Source organism: Drosophila virilis, chromosome 3 (genome assembly GCF_030788295.1).
Source record: "Drosophila virilis strain 15010-1051.87 chromosome 3, Dvir_AGI_RSII-ME, whole genome shotgun sequence".
Lineage (NCBI taxonomy): Eukaryota > Metazoa > Arthropoda > Insecta > Diptera > Drosophilidae > Drosophila > Drosophila virilis.
This window is the reverse complement of record NC_091545.1, coordinates 8717312-8729652: the sequence shown is the minus strand read 5'-3', so window position 1 is coordinate 8729652 and position 12341 is coordinate 8717312. Positions and strand designations below refer to the sequence as shown.

At 41.1% G+C, this 12341-nt stretch overlaps 2 protein-coding genes across 3 annotated transcripts; one reads left to right on the top strand and one right to left on the bottom strand.

Moving 5' to 3' along the window:
- Nucleotides 1-856: 856 nt before the first annotated feature.
- Vps60 (vacuolar protein sorting 60) lies at nucleotides 857-2069 on the bottom strand. The gene is made up of 5 exons (XM_002046784.4): nucleotides 1907-2069; nucleotides 1697-1848; nucleotides 1477-1642; nucleotides 1187-1417; nucleotides 857-1129 (listed from the first exon to the last, which is right to left on the bottom strand). Exons 1-5 carry the CDS (start codon nucleotides 1973-1975, stop codon nucleotides 1067-1069), a joined length of 681 nt encoding a protein of 226 aa, XP_002046820.1. The 5' UTR covers nucleotides 1976-2069; the 3' UTR covers nucleotides 857-1066.
- A 556-nt stretch (nucleotides 2070-2625) lies between these two features.
- On the top strand, nucleotides 2626-11998 carry anchor (integral membrane protein GPR155 homolog anchor). 2 transcript variants are annotated; one of them, XM_002046783.4, is made up of 12 exons: nucleotides 2626-3304; nucleotides 8023-8312; nucleotides 8370-8850; nucleotides 8910-9075; nucleotides 9141-9380; nucleotides 9441-9632; nucleotides 9693-9846; nucleotides 10050-10118; nucleotides 10200-10521; nucleotides 10591-10956; nucleotides 11013-11138; nucleotides 11214-11998. In XM_002046783.4, the coding sequence occupies exons 1-12, from the start codon at nucleotides 3108-3110 to the stop codon at nucleotides 11413-11415; spliced, it is 2805 nt and encodes a 934-aa protein (XP_002046819.1). In that variant the 5' UTR covers nucleotides 2626-3107; the 3' UTR covers nucleotides 11416-11998. The 2 variants fall into 2 exon arrangements, with proteins under 2 accessions (XP_002046819.1, XP_015030856.1); XM_015175370.3 differs by having other exon boundaries at nucleotides 10050-10142; nucleotides 11214-11997.
- The last annotated feature ends 343 nt before the right edge of the window (nucleotides 11999-12341 follow it).

The following is a 12341-nucleotide window of genomic DNA, read 5'->3' as shown; positions in this document are numbered from 1 at the left end:
GCCAATTGCGTGGCATTTTGGCAGTGAATTCAGATACAACTCAGATTCCGATTCCGATTCGGATTAGGAATCAGATTTAACTATAAACAGCACACACACACACATACACTTTATGCGACACATATTTCACTTGTAACGCATTTTAATTCAACTTATTTACGACGGGAAACTTTTGTTAAGACGAGGACGATGCGTTAGCCCGGCTAACTGTCAGTTGGTTTGGCTTTGAGCGCGGGGTGGGTGGGTGGTGTTGGGTTGTGAACGGGTTAGACGGCAGCAACGCGCGCGTTTTGACGCTGCGTTAACAATTACGTTTAGCGTTTGGATTTTGTTTTTGTATTTTGTATTTTATTTGATTTGATTTTTTGGGGCGAAGGTTTCTTTTTTTTTTTTTTTGATATTTGTAGCTGCTGTGATCGAATGTGTTGCCCAGTTCGTTCGGAATTTGCGACCGTCCGTTACAGCAGTCAGATGAAGACTAAACGCAAGCGAACGCGTTATTTTTGCACACAGCAGTGCACTGAGACACACACACACACACAGGCAAGCATTCACAGCGGCAGAGACACGCGCGCGGCCGCTCAAGTTCATGCTCTGAACTTCAAAGCTCAGTTACCTTCATGCACGTCGCTGTGCTTGCGTATGTGTGTGTGTGTGTGTGTGTGTGAGAGAGCGCAAATGCGAGCGCGCTCGCAGACAGTCTGCTCGCGTATGTGTGCAAGAGAGAGAGAGAGAGAGAGAAGAAAGAGAGGCGACAATAGCGTCAGCCGCACGATTAACTTTTGCTTTTGCACTTAAGAGAGCGCGCGCATTGCAATTGCAATGCAACGCTAAGAGAACAGCAAAAGAGAGTGCGTCAGTGTACAAAACCTTTTAATAGGCCTGCTTCAGAACATAACGAAAATGCATACAAAATATAAAAAGCATGGTGTGAATAAACTTAAACGGCTTTTTTTTTTTTTTTTTTCTTTGCATGGAAACAAAAGCGTGCCTGGCGTGGCTTTCATTTTTGGATTTAATATGAATATGCACATATATATATATATATATATATGGGTGAGGGTATCTATGTCGTCTTCAAAGAGGTCGGTATCTTTGGCAGGCCAAACTCATCCGTTTCAATGGTGCTCTGCAAATGGCATTCGATTTGTATTATAATTGTTTAATTGTATTTGCATGCTGCTACCTTTCCGGGCTTAACACTGTCGGCGCCTGGCTCTCTGTCTGGCGCTTCGGGCGCCTTAACAACATCGTCCAAGTAGCTGGAATCATCGTCCAGGGCCATTTCATCGCCCAATGCATCCAGCTCGGCCTGCAGATCGTCATCATCCACCTCGGGCATGCCGTAGGTGCGGCCCAGCGCCTCCTGCACCTCATCGGCCTGCTCCAACATGTCGGCCATGTCGTCTTGTATGTCCTGCATAGATAACCGAGCGTGATAAGCCTTTAGCATGTAAACACAGTGAGGAAACGTACTTCGATCTGATCGATATTGATTTTTTTGTATTCCGTTTTCATTTGTTTGACTCCATCCTTCATGGCGGCCACCGTGGCTTGAGTATCCTTGAGCGATTGGGCGGCATAGTTGGCCTGCTCCATGTTGAAGGACTGATTGCGCAGAGATTCGGCTTGTTGCTCATAGCTGCAATAAGACGCAATAAATATTTGGCCCTGGCTTGGTATTGATAACAGTTACGCCTTCTTTTGTTTGAGCACACGCAGCGCCCTTTGTTTGACTGAGTTTTTCGCTGGAGATTCGCGCATTTTGCTCATTTGTTCGCGATATTTACGCAGTTCTGTCTCCAGCTTCGCAATCTTCTCCTCAATATTTGCGGCCCTCGCGTCCACCTGCAATGGATATATTCATAGAGTTGAACGACTTTTGGGGATTCACAGTTCTACTTACGCCTGAAATGCAGTCATTTAGACTTGGTCCGGGCTCCTTGGGCTTGCCACGTCCAAAAAGTCGGTTCATTTTGTGCTTTGCGATTGTATTTAACAAAAACTTGAACAATTTTACGCGAATTTTGTTTGATGACTAATTTTCTGCTTCTTGCTTAAGTTGTAAACATCTGAGCAGTAAATTGTTATCGATAGCCAACACAAATATCGTATACAGCAAAAATATCGAATGTGCTTGTCAGCCCTGGCACGCAACTCATACTAATCGCATATTATATATATAATATATTTAAGAGCTGCTACGTATATATTTACGTTATGTTGTCTCTTATAATATATTTGAAAAATATAAGCACATATTAGCAATAAAATGTGTAAGCACTTGATATAAATAAAATATACATATACTGAAAATCGATTAGCAAACATCGCAAGTGCTCAACTGTTCGCCATCTCTAGGAAAATGCATAAACTATTAAATAGTGTTGTGCATTTTAGTTCAATTGAACGCACACGCTCAATAGTTTATTTTTATTTACAAAGAGCGAAAGCGACTTTGTTTTGCTGACATGTGACTGGATTTGACTAAACTAAGATTAAGGAAACACAAAAACATGACAGCTTAGCTGTAACAAACCAAATTAATTCAACGAACCGAATGAGCGCGAATCGGCGAACAGGTTCTTTTTGCTTGTTCATTCGAACTGATTGAAAGACAACTCTACTATAAAAGCAGGCAGATTGTTGCAGCATCCAGCAATATTTATTTGGAGCTAAGTTTGTGCGCAGCGCGTCAAGTGAAAAATGCAATGAAAATGCTTCAGCTGCAGTAGAGAGCAAAAGAAAAATGAATTTGATTTTTCATATTTGAAACGCTGATGAAATGAAAGTTGCAATTCTAACAAAAAAAAATATACATAGAGCACAGCAGCGCCGTAAAGTGCGTAATTAAATAATTGTCTGCCATGCTGAAGTGTGTGTGTGTGTGTCTGTGTGACGGCATTCATTAAAATTCGCGAAAATTCAATATTTGCACAGCCGACCAGCGTCGACGTCGTACGTGCGCGTCCCATTGACGTCATAGCCGCTGCGCGTCAGCTGTTCAAGTGACACCCACGCCACGCCCCCACTCCCCCACGCCCCTCTCCAGCATACAACCATGCTGCAGCTTGTTGCAAGCGTTTGAAGAAGTTCGCTAAAACAATATGGACAGCTCCATGTACTATAAATCTCTGCGCGACAGCGCTGCCGCCGCCGCAAAGGCGGTCACAGAGGCCGCTGTCGTCGTCAGCAGCAGCAGCAGCAGCAGCAGCGCCGCAACGCCACGCGTCGAGGATGGCAGCGTCTCCATGGACAATTTCTACCCGGCTCTGGTGCAGTGCTTTGGCATAATCATATGCGGGTAAGTCAAGGCCTTGCGCATGCCGCCCACGCATCGATTTCTATATGAAGCGAGTTCACGCTTTGCACCTTGACCTATGACTGACATCTGTGTGTGTGTGTGTGTGTAGGGGGGGCTTTGTTCCTGTTCGTTATCAGGTTTTGTGCTCTCGCTTCTTGTTAGTTTTTGGCTTTGGTTTGTCGTTTGTCATTGTTTATTTGTCACGCGCTCGTTCAATGACCGGTTTAGAGTGCTAATTGATGCCGATTTTGAATTTCCTTGATTCATGAGCAATGTGCAGCAAAAAGAGATATTTTGAGCATTCACAAAACAAGTGTATTTAACAAGAGTGTTCTATTGGCGCAAGCACGACTGGCAGATACCCAGTGCTGAGCTGGCGATAAAAGCATGCCAACATTCAGCTAGACACACACACGCACGCACGCAACTGTACTTTCTCTTGCCGTAGGCCGCAAGCTATGCATGGGAAATTTGCTCTTGCTTAAGCTCGGTGCTTAGAGTCCGATCACTATGCATTTTTGAGGATTTTATTCTCGAATTTTTGTCGTGGCTTTTTACTTGTGCAATTTCTGCTTGGTAATCTTTATAATAAAAATTCATAAAATATGTGGGATTTTTTGTTGGCCATGTTTTCATTTATGCATTACATTTACCCCTTAGTCATACAGGTCGTTGGCACATTGCATGGTTATTCCCTTCCGTTGCATAGTGCAACAATGAGTCAGCTATTTTGAGAGTTTTGCGTTTCTATCACATGCCAAGTTAATATTAGAACTTTTGTTGGCTACTTTTTTTTTTAACAGCCGCAATTTAATGTCACCCACGTTTTTTTTATCAAGTGTTTGCCTATTAATTGCCTCAAATCTGGGCCATAAATCGTCAGCAATTTTTGCGCCCAGGCAAGCGTGAAGCGTTAAAATTGCTGTCAACTTTTAAATGCCAGTCTAAAATCAAATAAAATTATGCAAATAAACAACAATTAAAATGCACAAAACAACAACAAACAACAATATCGAAAAAAAAAACCTTAATACTAGCGCAATTTCCATGCTACACTAAAGGCTATTGCGAAATATTCGCGCTTAATTAGTAATTACAATAAGCGAAAGTTAAACGTTAAGAGAGTGTGATAAAAATATAAACAACACACACACACACACACACGAACACACACATTTAAACAATTACAATTGACCTTGCAACGTTGCCAGTAAACAAAATCGATCAACTTCGATTGATGCAATGTCTAACAATTATGTAATCGACAATCGACTGACAATGCAATTACGTATGTATATATACATGCATATATTTGTTGAAATATATGTACATGAATACAGTGATAACTCGAAAAGACAACTGATAGAATTTTAAATATTGTGTTCGGTTTCTTGTCTGATTTATTCCCTTTTGCAACGCTTAACAATACTGGCTCTGTGAAGGGCCAGATATTATCCTAAGATAAGAATTTAAATATTGCGACTGTAATCGTCTCTTTAAAAGCTTTATAGCGATAACTTTCTGTGCCTTTCAATACTGACCTTGTGTAAGGAGAAAAATATTCAGAAGTTATGCCAGATAACAATTCAATTAATGCAAACATTCGAATGTATTCATGAATGTTTAAATCTTTCTTAAAGCTTTTTGTGAAAAAATAGATATTTTTCTAAAATATATTTTACACTACAATTGAAATATTGCGTTTGGTCTCGTTTGGGCTCTTTGGGAATTTTTTAAAGCGTTTTTCAACTCTGGCCACATGAAAACAGATATATCCTAAAATATTATATATGATTTCAAGCGCTTAAACAAAACTGGTTTTGTAATTTGCTTGATTTGTTTATTGAAGCGTTTGCCAACACCGATTTTGTGAAAGACAGAGCTGATCTAGGGAAATAACGGGATGTCTGCTACAAATTTAAATATAAAGAACGCACTGTTAGATTATTTTTTGTAGCGTTTTTCAACACTGATCTTGTAAAAGCACTAACAAAAACGAAATGAAACCAATTGAATATTAAAATTGATTTCCGCTAGACAACTTATTTGCTTAAGGCACTATTTTGTGATGTTATATATTGACTATAAAGAATAATATAAATAGATAGATAAGGTAAAAAGAAAGAAATTTCCTAGACAGATAAGAGTAATGTTTGTAGAAGATTTGCTGCTGAGTTTAGTTTAGTTTGTTTGAGAACTAAGATGAAGATTGAAACTGGTTAAAGTTAAAAAAGAATTAGAATCGATGACTTATATTTAAAGGCTTATTATTGAAAATAGTATATGTCCAGAACTGTTTAAAATAGTTTGTTAAACATTTGAATTCAACCATTTGCCACTTTAAACTAATTACAAAAGCAATTAGACGCCTGTTTGGGTGCTGACTGTGCTTATGATTATATTTACATTAGTTCATGTAAGTATTTTTTTTCCTTTTTGCTTAAATGCATGCTCAGCTGTTTTAAATGCTGATAGATGCAACGCGCTGCTGTCTTATAAACAATTTCAGTTGCCATTTGCGTAACTGTTCCATCGAGCAATTAAATAACAATCATTTATTTTGCCAAGCCAATGCTCTGTTGTTCTGTTCGGTTGCGAGAACGGCAAACGTGAATTAAAATGATATTTTGATTGCAATTAAAGTTACATGCAGTGTTTTAATTCGTTGTCTAATCCAATTAAAAAGAACTGCATAACTTTTATTGTAATTATGTAAGGGCTAACTGTGACTGGCTAACAAATGTGCCTTTACTCATCCAGCAATTGGCACAAATAACTTAATAAAATGTTAAACACATTCCGACATTGAGTCTGGGAAATAACCCAAGCACATTTTGCATAGCAGCTGAAAACAACAAACAATTTAATCTGCACAGCTGTGTGTTTTTTACGGGCCTGCCACACGCGTCTATATATTAATATATATATATATATATATATGTAGATGTGGAGCAATCTCTGGGTCTGACTGCAACCTATTGACCAGGCACGTGACATGCCCCTCATCACATGCTCTCGGTCCGAGACAATTGTCGATTGAAATTAGTTGACTGTAGCAAAATCTCGCCTAATTAAAGAGTATACGAATTTCGACCATTGTCTAATTGTGTTTCATGCTTGTTTGTACAACAGATACAGTTGTTCGCTTGTTATCAGCCCACACGGCGACAAACAAAAACAAACTACGCACAACAACTGTTGTGACACATTCTCAAAAGTTGTTTCAAACACGTGAAGCTCTCGCTGCAACATCCAGAAATTGGCACAGAGCAGCAGTTCAATTAATAGCTGGATCATATCTATAAAAACACAAGTTGCTAAAATTAAACAAAACAAGCTAGAAAAAGCTATCAGCAACACACCGAAGCTTTAATACCCTTGCGACCATTTGCCGGAAAATAAAATATTTTGCCATAGAAAAACACTCATTTTCCAATCGATTCATTATATAGATCTATATAAAATAGCAGCGCGATCTTGATAAGATGTGTCTCGTATATAAAACTAGTTTGCTCAAGTAGTACTTGTATTATGTACTACAATTTGAGTGCTCGACTAGGAGATACCCTAAATCTTCTACAAAATGAAAATGAGCTTATACTATTATAGAAGCTAAATGAAACTATTGATGCGGATTAAGAATATATTTATGGCGATTCTTCGTTCAGCCTGTTACATACATACAATATACCCTTCTAATCCATTTTTAATGGGCTTAGGGTATAAAAATAACACATTTTATGTCTGTTGGCTTTCAGAAATGCAATCCTGATTAACTTCGGTATTTATAGTCCGATCTATATGCAATTTTCTAGACAAATGATAGACTAAGCGCAAGGCTTGGCCTTGAAGGTATCCAAAAAGTGAACTATTTCTATACAAGAACCAAGACTGTCTTAATTGTAAATCTCCCATATTCATCTCTCATATTCATCTCATCTCACAAATGCACACACTTTTTCTTATCTCAAACCCTCACACTTCGGAAAATCTTTGTTCACTATCTGATCGTTGTAAAAGTACCAGGCCTTAAAGTTGGGCTTAAAATATGTTTTTAATACCTAAAATCAGGAAGTCTCGTCAGTTTGACGGGCTTAATCGACTCAGCTGTCGGAAATGCCCGTACCTGCCTGTTACCACTACAATATACCCTGTTTTTTTTTTGTTGTCTCGACTGCTCGGTGATTCAGTAAAGTACATAAAGTTGCGCAGTTTATAAAAATAAAAAATAAAAACAGAACTTTCTGTGCTTCACACCAAAAAATGAAATAAACCAGACAAGATAAGTACGTGAGGGTCTCTCATAAATCGTCCATCAAACGTTGTTGTTTTGCTGAGGTCAGGTTTTTTTTATTTTTTATTTGGTTTTGGGGGGAAGTACTCCAGTTAGCCGGGGAGGCTGTTGCATATTGATTTTTGAATATTGGGCGGAAAAAGCACAAACGCAACAATAACAAGATTTTGAAATGCAAAAACTGGTTGTTAGGTTTTTTATTTTAATATTATGGTTATTAAAAACTTTTGTTGTGACAAGATCACGTGTTGTTGCTATTGTTGCATGTCAACGCTTAACTGCAATTTGTTGAAAGTTCCGCATATAAAAAATATATATATTTAAATGCACGCACATTGCAGTCAGACGCAGTGAAGGGGTGTGTCCCACAAACGCAATGAAATAACAAGCTAAATATTTATCTGGTTTATCTTTCACTTTGCAGCTATGTAGCCGGTCGATTTAAGATAATCAGCAATGCGGAAACTAAGGGATTGGCCACGTTTGTGGGCACCTTTGCTTTGCCCTCGCTCATATTTCTGTCGCTGGTGGAGCTCAATTGGCGCGCCGTCAACTGGACCTTTATGCTGGCCATGCTCATCTCTAAGGCGATTGTCTTCTTTGCCGTGCTCATCATTTGCCTGCTGGTGGCACGACCCCTGAACTATGCCCGCGCCGGCCTGATGGCCATTTTCTGCACGCAGAGCAACGACTTTGCCATTGGCTATCCCATAGGTAAGCCGCATCCTGGTTATTGTTGTTCACAATTAAACCCGTTCGTGTTGTTTTTAGTTATGGCTCTCTATAAGGATGTGCATCCGGAGTATGCCTCGTATTTGTATCTGATGGCGCCCATTTCGTTGGCCATACTCAATCCCATTGGCTTGGTGCTCATGGAGATTAGCAAGATCATCAAAAACAAGGAGGAGGTCAGCCGCAATCCGCCACTCTGCCCGGAAACCTGCCCCGCCGAGCAGCTGAGCAAGCAGCGTCGTTGCCTCGGCGAGCATACAATACTCGTTTGGAACACGATCAAGTCGCTGTTCTTCAATCCCCTGCTGCTGATGACACTGCTCGGTGTTGGAGCTGGCTTTCTGTTTCCCAAGGGTCTGCCCGAGATGGTGGCCAGTGTGCTGCGCGTCTTTGGCCAGAGCTTCTCGGCCACGGCGCTCTTTCTGCTCGGCCTCAAGATTGTTGGCGGCGGCACGGGCGCAGAACGCAAAACCATGGGCATGGGCCTGCTGTTGCCCAGCGTGCTCATCCTGGTCAAAATGTAAGTTGCAAACAAAACAACATATGTACTTGACATAATCAACAACTGTCTGTTTATAGCTTGGTGCTGCCGCTGGTCTGTCGCCAGACTGTCAACATTATACAGGCTGGCGCCAACTTCAATGACACCACGGAGCTGAGCACCTTTGGTTTTCTCTATGGCACTTTTCCGGCGGCGCCCGGCGCCTTTGTCATTGCCACGCAGTACAACGTGGAAGTGGAACTGGTGAGCAGCATTTAAACCTGAATAACTCAAGAATAGCAAATTAATTTGTTATATATATTTTATAGATTGCTCGCAGCATGGTTTTGTGCACGTTTATCTCGGCGCCGCTTATGTTCATATCCGCTAAAATGATATCGTTGACCAATTTGAAGCCCTTGGACTATTTGCACGAGCTGGACGCGTTCTCCTTTGACATAAGCGTTGCGGGCGCGGCAGCCTGCTGCTGGATGCTGACGCTGTTGATTGTGACCAAACGCTTTAAGCGCATGCCGCAGCGCATTACAGCCTGTCTGGTGTTGTCCCAGGTAAGGCCTCTCAATGCCATCCTAATGGAACGTATTTAAAACAAGTTTTCTTTTCACCAGCTAATGTGCTGCATTGGCGTCATACTCTGGTCAAAGCTGGACCATGTGGAGCGCTGGCCTCTGTACCTGCAATTCTTTCTGTTCAACATTGGCACCTACAGCTCGCGTCTGTGGACGGCGCTTCTGGCCATAACGCTGCTCTTCCTGCAGTGCCGCAGCCTGTGCTTTGTGCTAAAGCTGTGGCCCTACATGGTAAATGTCTTTGAATTTAACAAACAATCAACATTTATTAACTAATTGTTATCTGCTTAGCTGGTCTTTGCCTGGGGTGTGCCGGCGCTCATCTCCGGCCTGCTGATTGCCTTCGACTCGAAATCCATGCCCAGCGAGAAACAAAATCCCAGCTTTCAATACGGCAATGCTCAGGCGGCCATTGCAGTTTTTCTGCTCGTCATGTGCTTCATCGGTGCGTATTTACTCTGCTTTGTTTAACTCAAATAATAATCTGATGATGAAAATCAAGAATTTGACGCGTTATGACAGCTTGACATGCGGCCTGACGTGTGGCAAGCTTACAATGATGCACCCAAAGTTTTCAATCTGAATACAAATTTGGCAGAACCCAAGTTTTCGCTGGTTGTTCAAAATCTAATCTAATTGCTTTTACAGTTACCGTGGGCTGCCTCGTGCTGCATCAACGCTACAAGAAGCGCTACGAAAAATACCTGACCTTTTCGCGTGAGTTATCCAATCCGGATTCGGGTATGCAGCCTGCTTTTTTCTTGCGCTCACACAAGTTAATTTATCATTAATTTCTAGCATCCGATTTGCACTCGACTGTTTCAACGGCCAATTTGTTAGCCAACACGGATCGTGCCTCGCTCAGGCAGAGCGTGCGCACGACTTCCTACTCCTCCTCGTCCGATGATGATGAGATGATAACCACGACAGTTGTGCCGGAGAACATTGTCAACGGTGGCTGCAATTCGGGCAACGGCACGTGTTGTTCCACTTCAACGGTGACCACGCCCACAACAACATCTACTGTCGTTATGGACATAGAGGATCTGTTGAATCGCAGCAGACAACGCAACGTTATGAAGGATTTGGATAAAATAGATAGTGCGCCAGCAACTGAAACGTAAGCTTAGAGTTTGTTTTAATACCGAGTCAGTTGTTTGATGTTCTCTTTTCTCTCGTTTGGTTGCAGCCACATGTGCAGCAGCTCGTACAACTGCGGTCCGAGCACCTCGCGTCAGAGCTGCCACAATATCATTGAACGGTATGAGGAGCAGACGCGCAGCGGGCTGGAGCCTCTGGAGCATACGAGTGACTCCGATGAGCATCAAACACTGAAGCACACAATCCTATTGATCATCTTGCTTTGCTCGATGTTTGTTGGCCTAGCCGTGTCCATTTGGACGTTGGTTATGGAGGGCATGTCGGGCATCTATCTGGAGTTGAGTTTCCTCGATGCGTTCCTCAACTTTGGACAGGGTCTGATTGTGTTGGCTGTGTTCATTAGTGACACGGGCGAGCTGCTGATGCCGCTAATCAAGTTCTGGCGTAAAATATGGTAAGTCTTGATTTATATACGATTTGTAAAGCCGTTATTAACGATGTGCTCTATAGGTACGGCGCCAATGTCGTCAGCTTGCCGCACTGGTCGAATTTGCGTCCCGAAACCAAACAAATATGCGAGCAATTTCGCAATCATCACTTGGAGAACTGCAAAAAGGATATTGCCGAGGACAGACGGTGAGTGTTCGGACTATTCCTTTTCTTTCTTATCATTTATTTATTATCTTATCTTCTCCTCCATCCGCTTAACAGATGGCGCATTCGTGTCTATCGCAAGGTGTTCTATGGCAGCGAATTTGTCAGCTGGCTTATTGAGGTGGGCCTCTCCAAGGATCGCATGGAGGCCGTGCACTATGCACGTCATCTTGTTGACGGTCGCGTACTGCGACATATTAATAATGTTTATCATTTCGAGGATAAACAATTGCTTTATAATTTCTGCAGTCGCATCTAGGCGACAAAATGTGGAAAATGCAACGACGCCAAATTTTAGTTCGTTTATTTGTTTATTATGATTAAGTGAGAATATTGTAATTTGTGTGCTGTGATTGTACGCGGGGGGGTTAGTGCGACACTCTCGCCCATACACACACACGCACACACATGCACACACACTTGTACAGACAGCCATGTATGCAGTGTGTGTGCGTGTGTGTCTGTCCGTGTTTGTGTTTAGGGAAATTTGTTTAATGTCTATTTATACAAACGATTAATTTGCTTTGACATTTGTTTACACAATAAGTAGCTAGTTAATTTAGTAGCTAAAGTTTTGAGCTATAGTGCAATAGTCTTTATCTAGATAAACAAATAACCAAAATAGTTTGCTAAATAACGAAGAAGCTTCTGTGTCACAAGCTAACGATACTAAATACTGTGCATAAAACGTGTGAAACCATATACAAATTTATAATTAAAAGCAAATGCATATATATCATAAATTGTATGCAGAATACACATGCACACATAAATATATCGATATATATGTATATATACTAAAATATATACCTCATGCCAAAAGGCGCCAAAAACAAAAATTACAAATGCATTTGTGTCGCCTCCGTGTTTTTCAATTTGTGGCATTTTGTTTTCAGCTCCAGTTTGTTTGGGCGCGCTTCTAAATCATTTGCATTTCACACAGATACATTTATATATATATATATATATATATATGTATATATACTTTGTTTATCTATAGTTATGTCTACATTTTGTGGGCCCATATCATCTTTTTTTTTTTTTGTTTGTATTTTGCCCGTTTTGGTTTTGCACGCGTTTAACAATTTGCGACTGCGTGCTTGTAATTCCAATTGGCTTTAATTCCGGCCCGCTTTAATGGGCGCATTACTTTGCTTTGGGAGGCTCTATTGATAAAATGTTAAT

Bases quoted from the DNA above. Each gene is read 5' to 3' on its own strand.
- Vps60 (XM_002046784.4), bottom strand. From the start codon at position 1,975: ATGAACCGACTTTTTGGACGTGGCAAGCCCAAGGAGCCCGGACCAAGT. The intron at 1,849-1,906 runs GTAAGTAGAACT...TATCCATTGCAG, and splicing joins TAAATGACTGCATTTCAGGC to GTGGACGCGAGGGCCGCAAA. The intron at 1,418-1,476 runs GTACGTTTCCTC...TTATCTATGCAG, and splicing joins TCAATATCGATCAGATCGAA to GACATACAAGACGACATGGC.
- anchor (XM_015175370.3), top strand. From the start codon at position 3,108: ATGGACAGCTCCATGTACTATAAATCTCTGCGCGACAGCGCTGCCGCC. The intron at 9,633-9,692 runs GTAAATGTCTTT...TTATCTGCTTAG, and splicing joins TAAAGCTGTGGCCCTACATG to CTGGTCTTTGCCTGGGGTGT. The intron at 10,522-10,590 runs GTAAGCTTAGAG...GTTTGGTTGCAG, and splicing joins AGTGCGCCAGCAACTGAAAC to CCACATGTGCAGCAGCTCGT.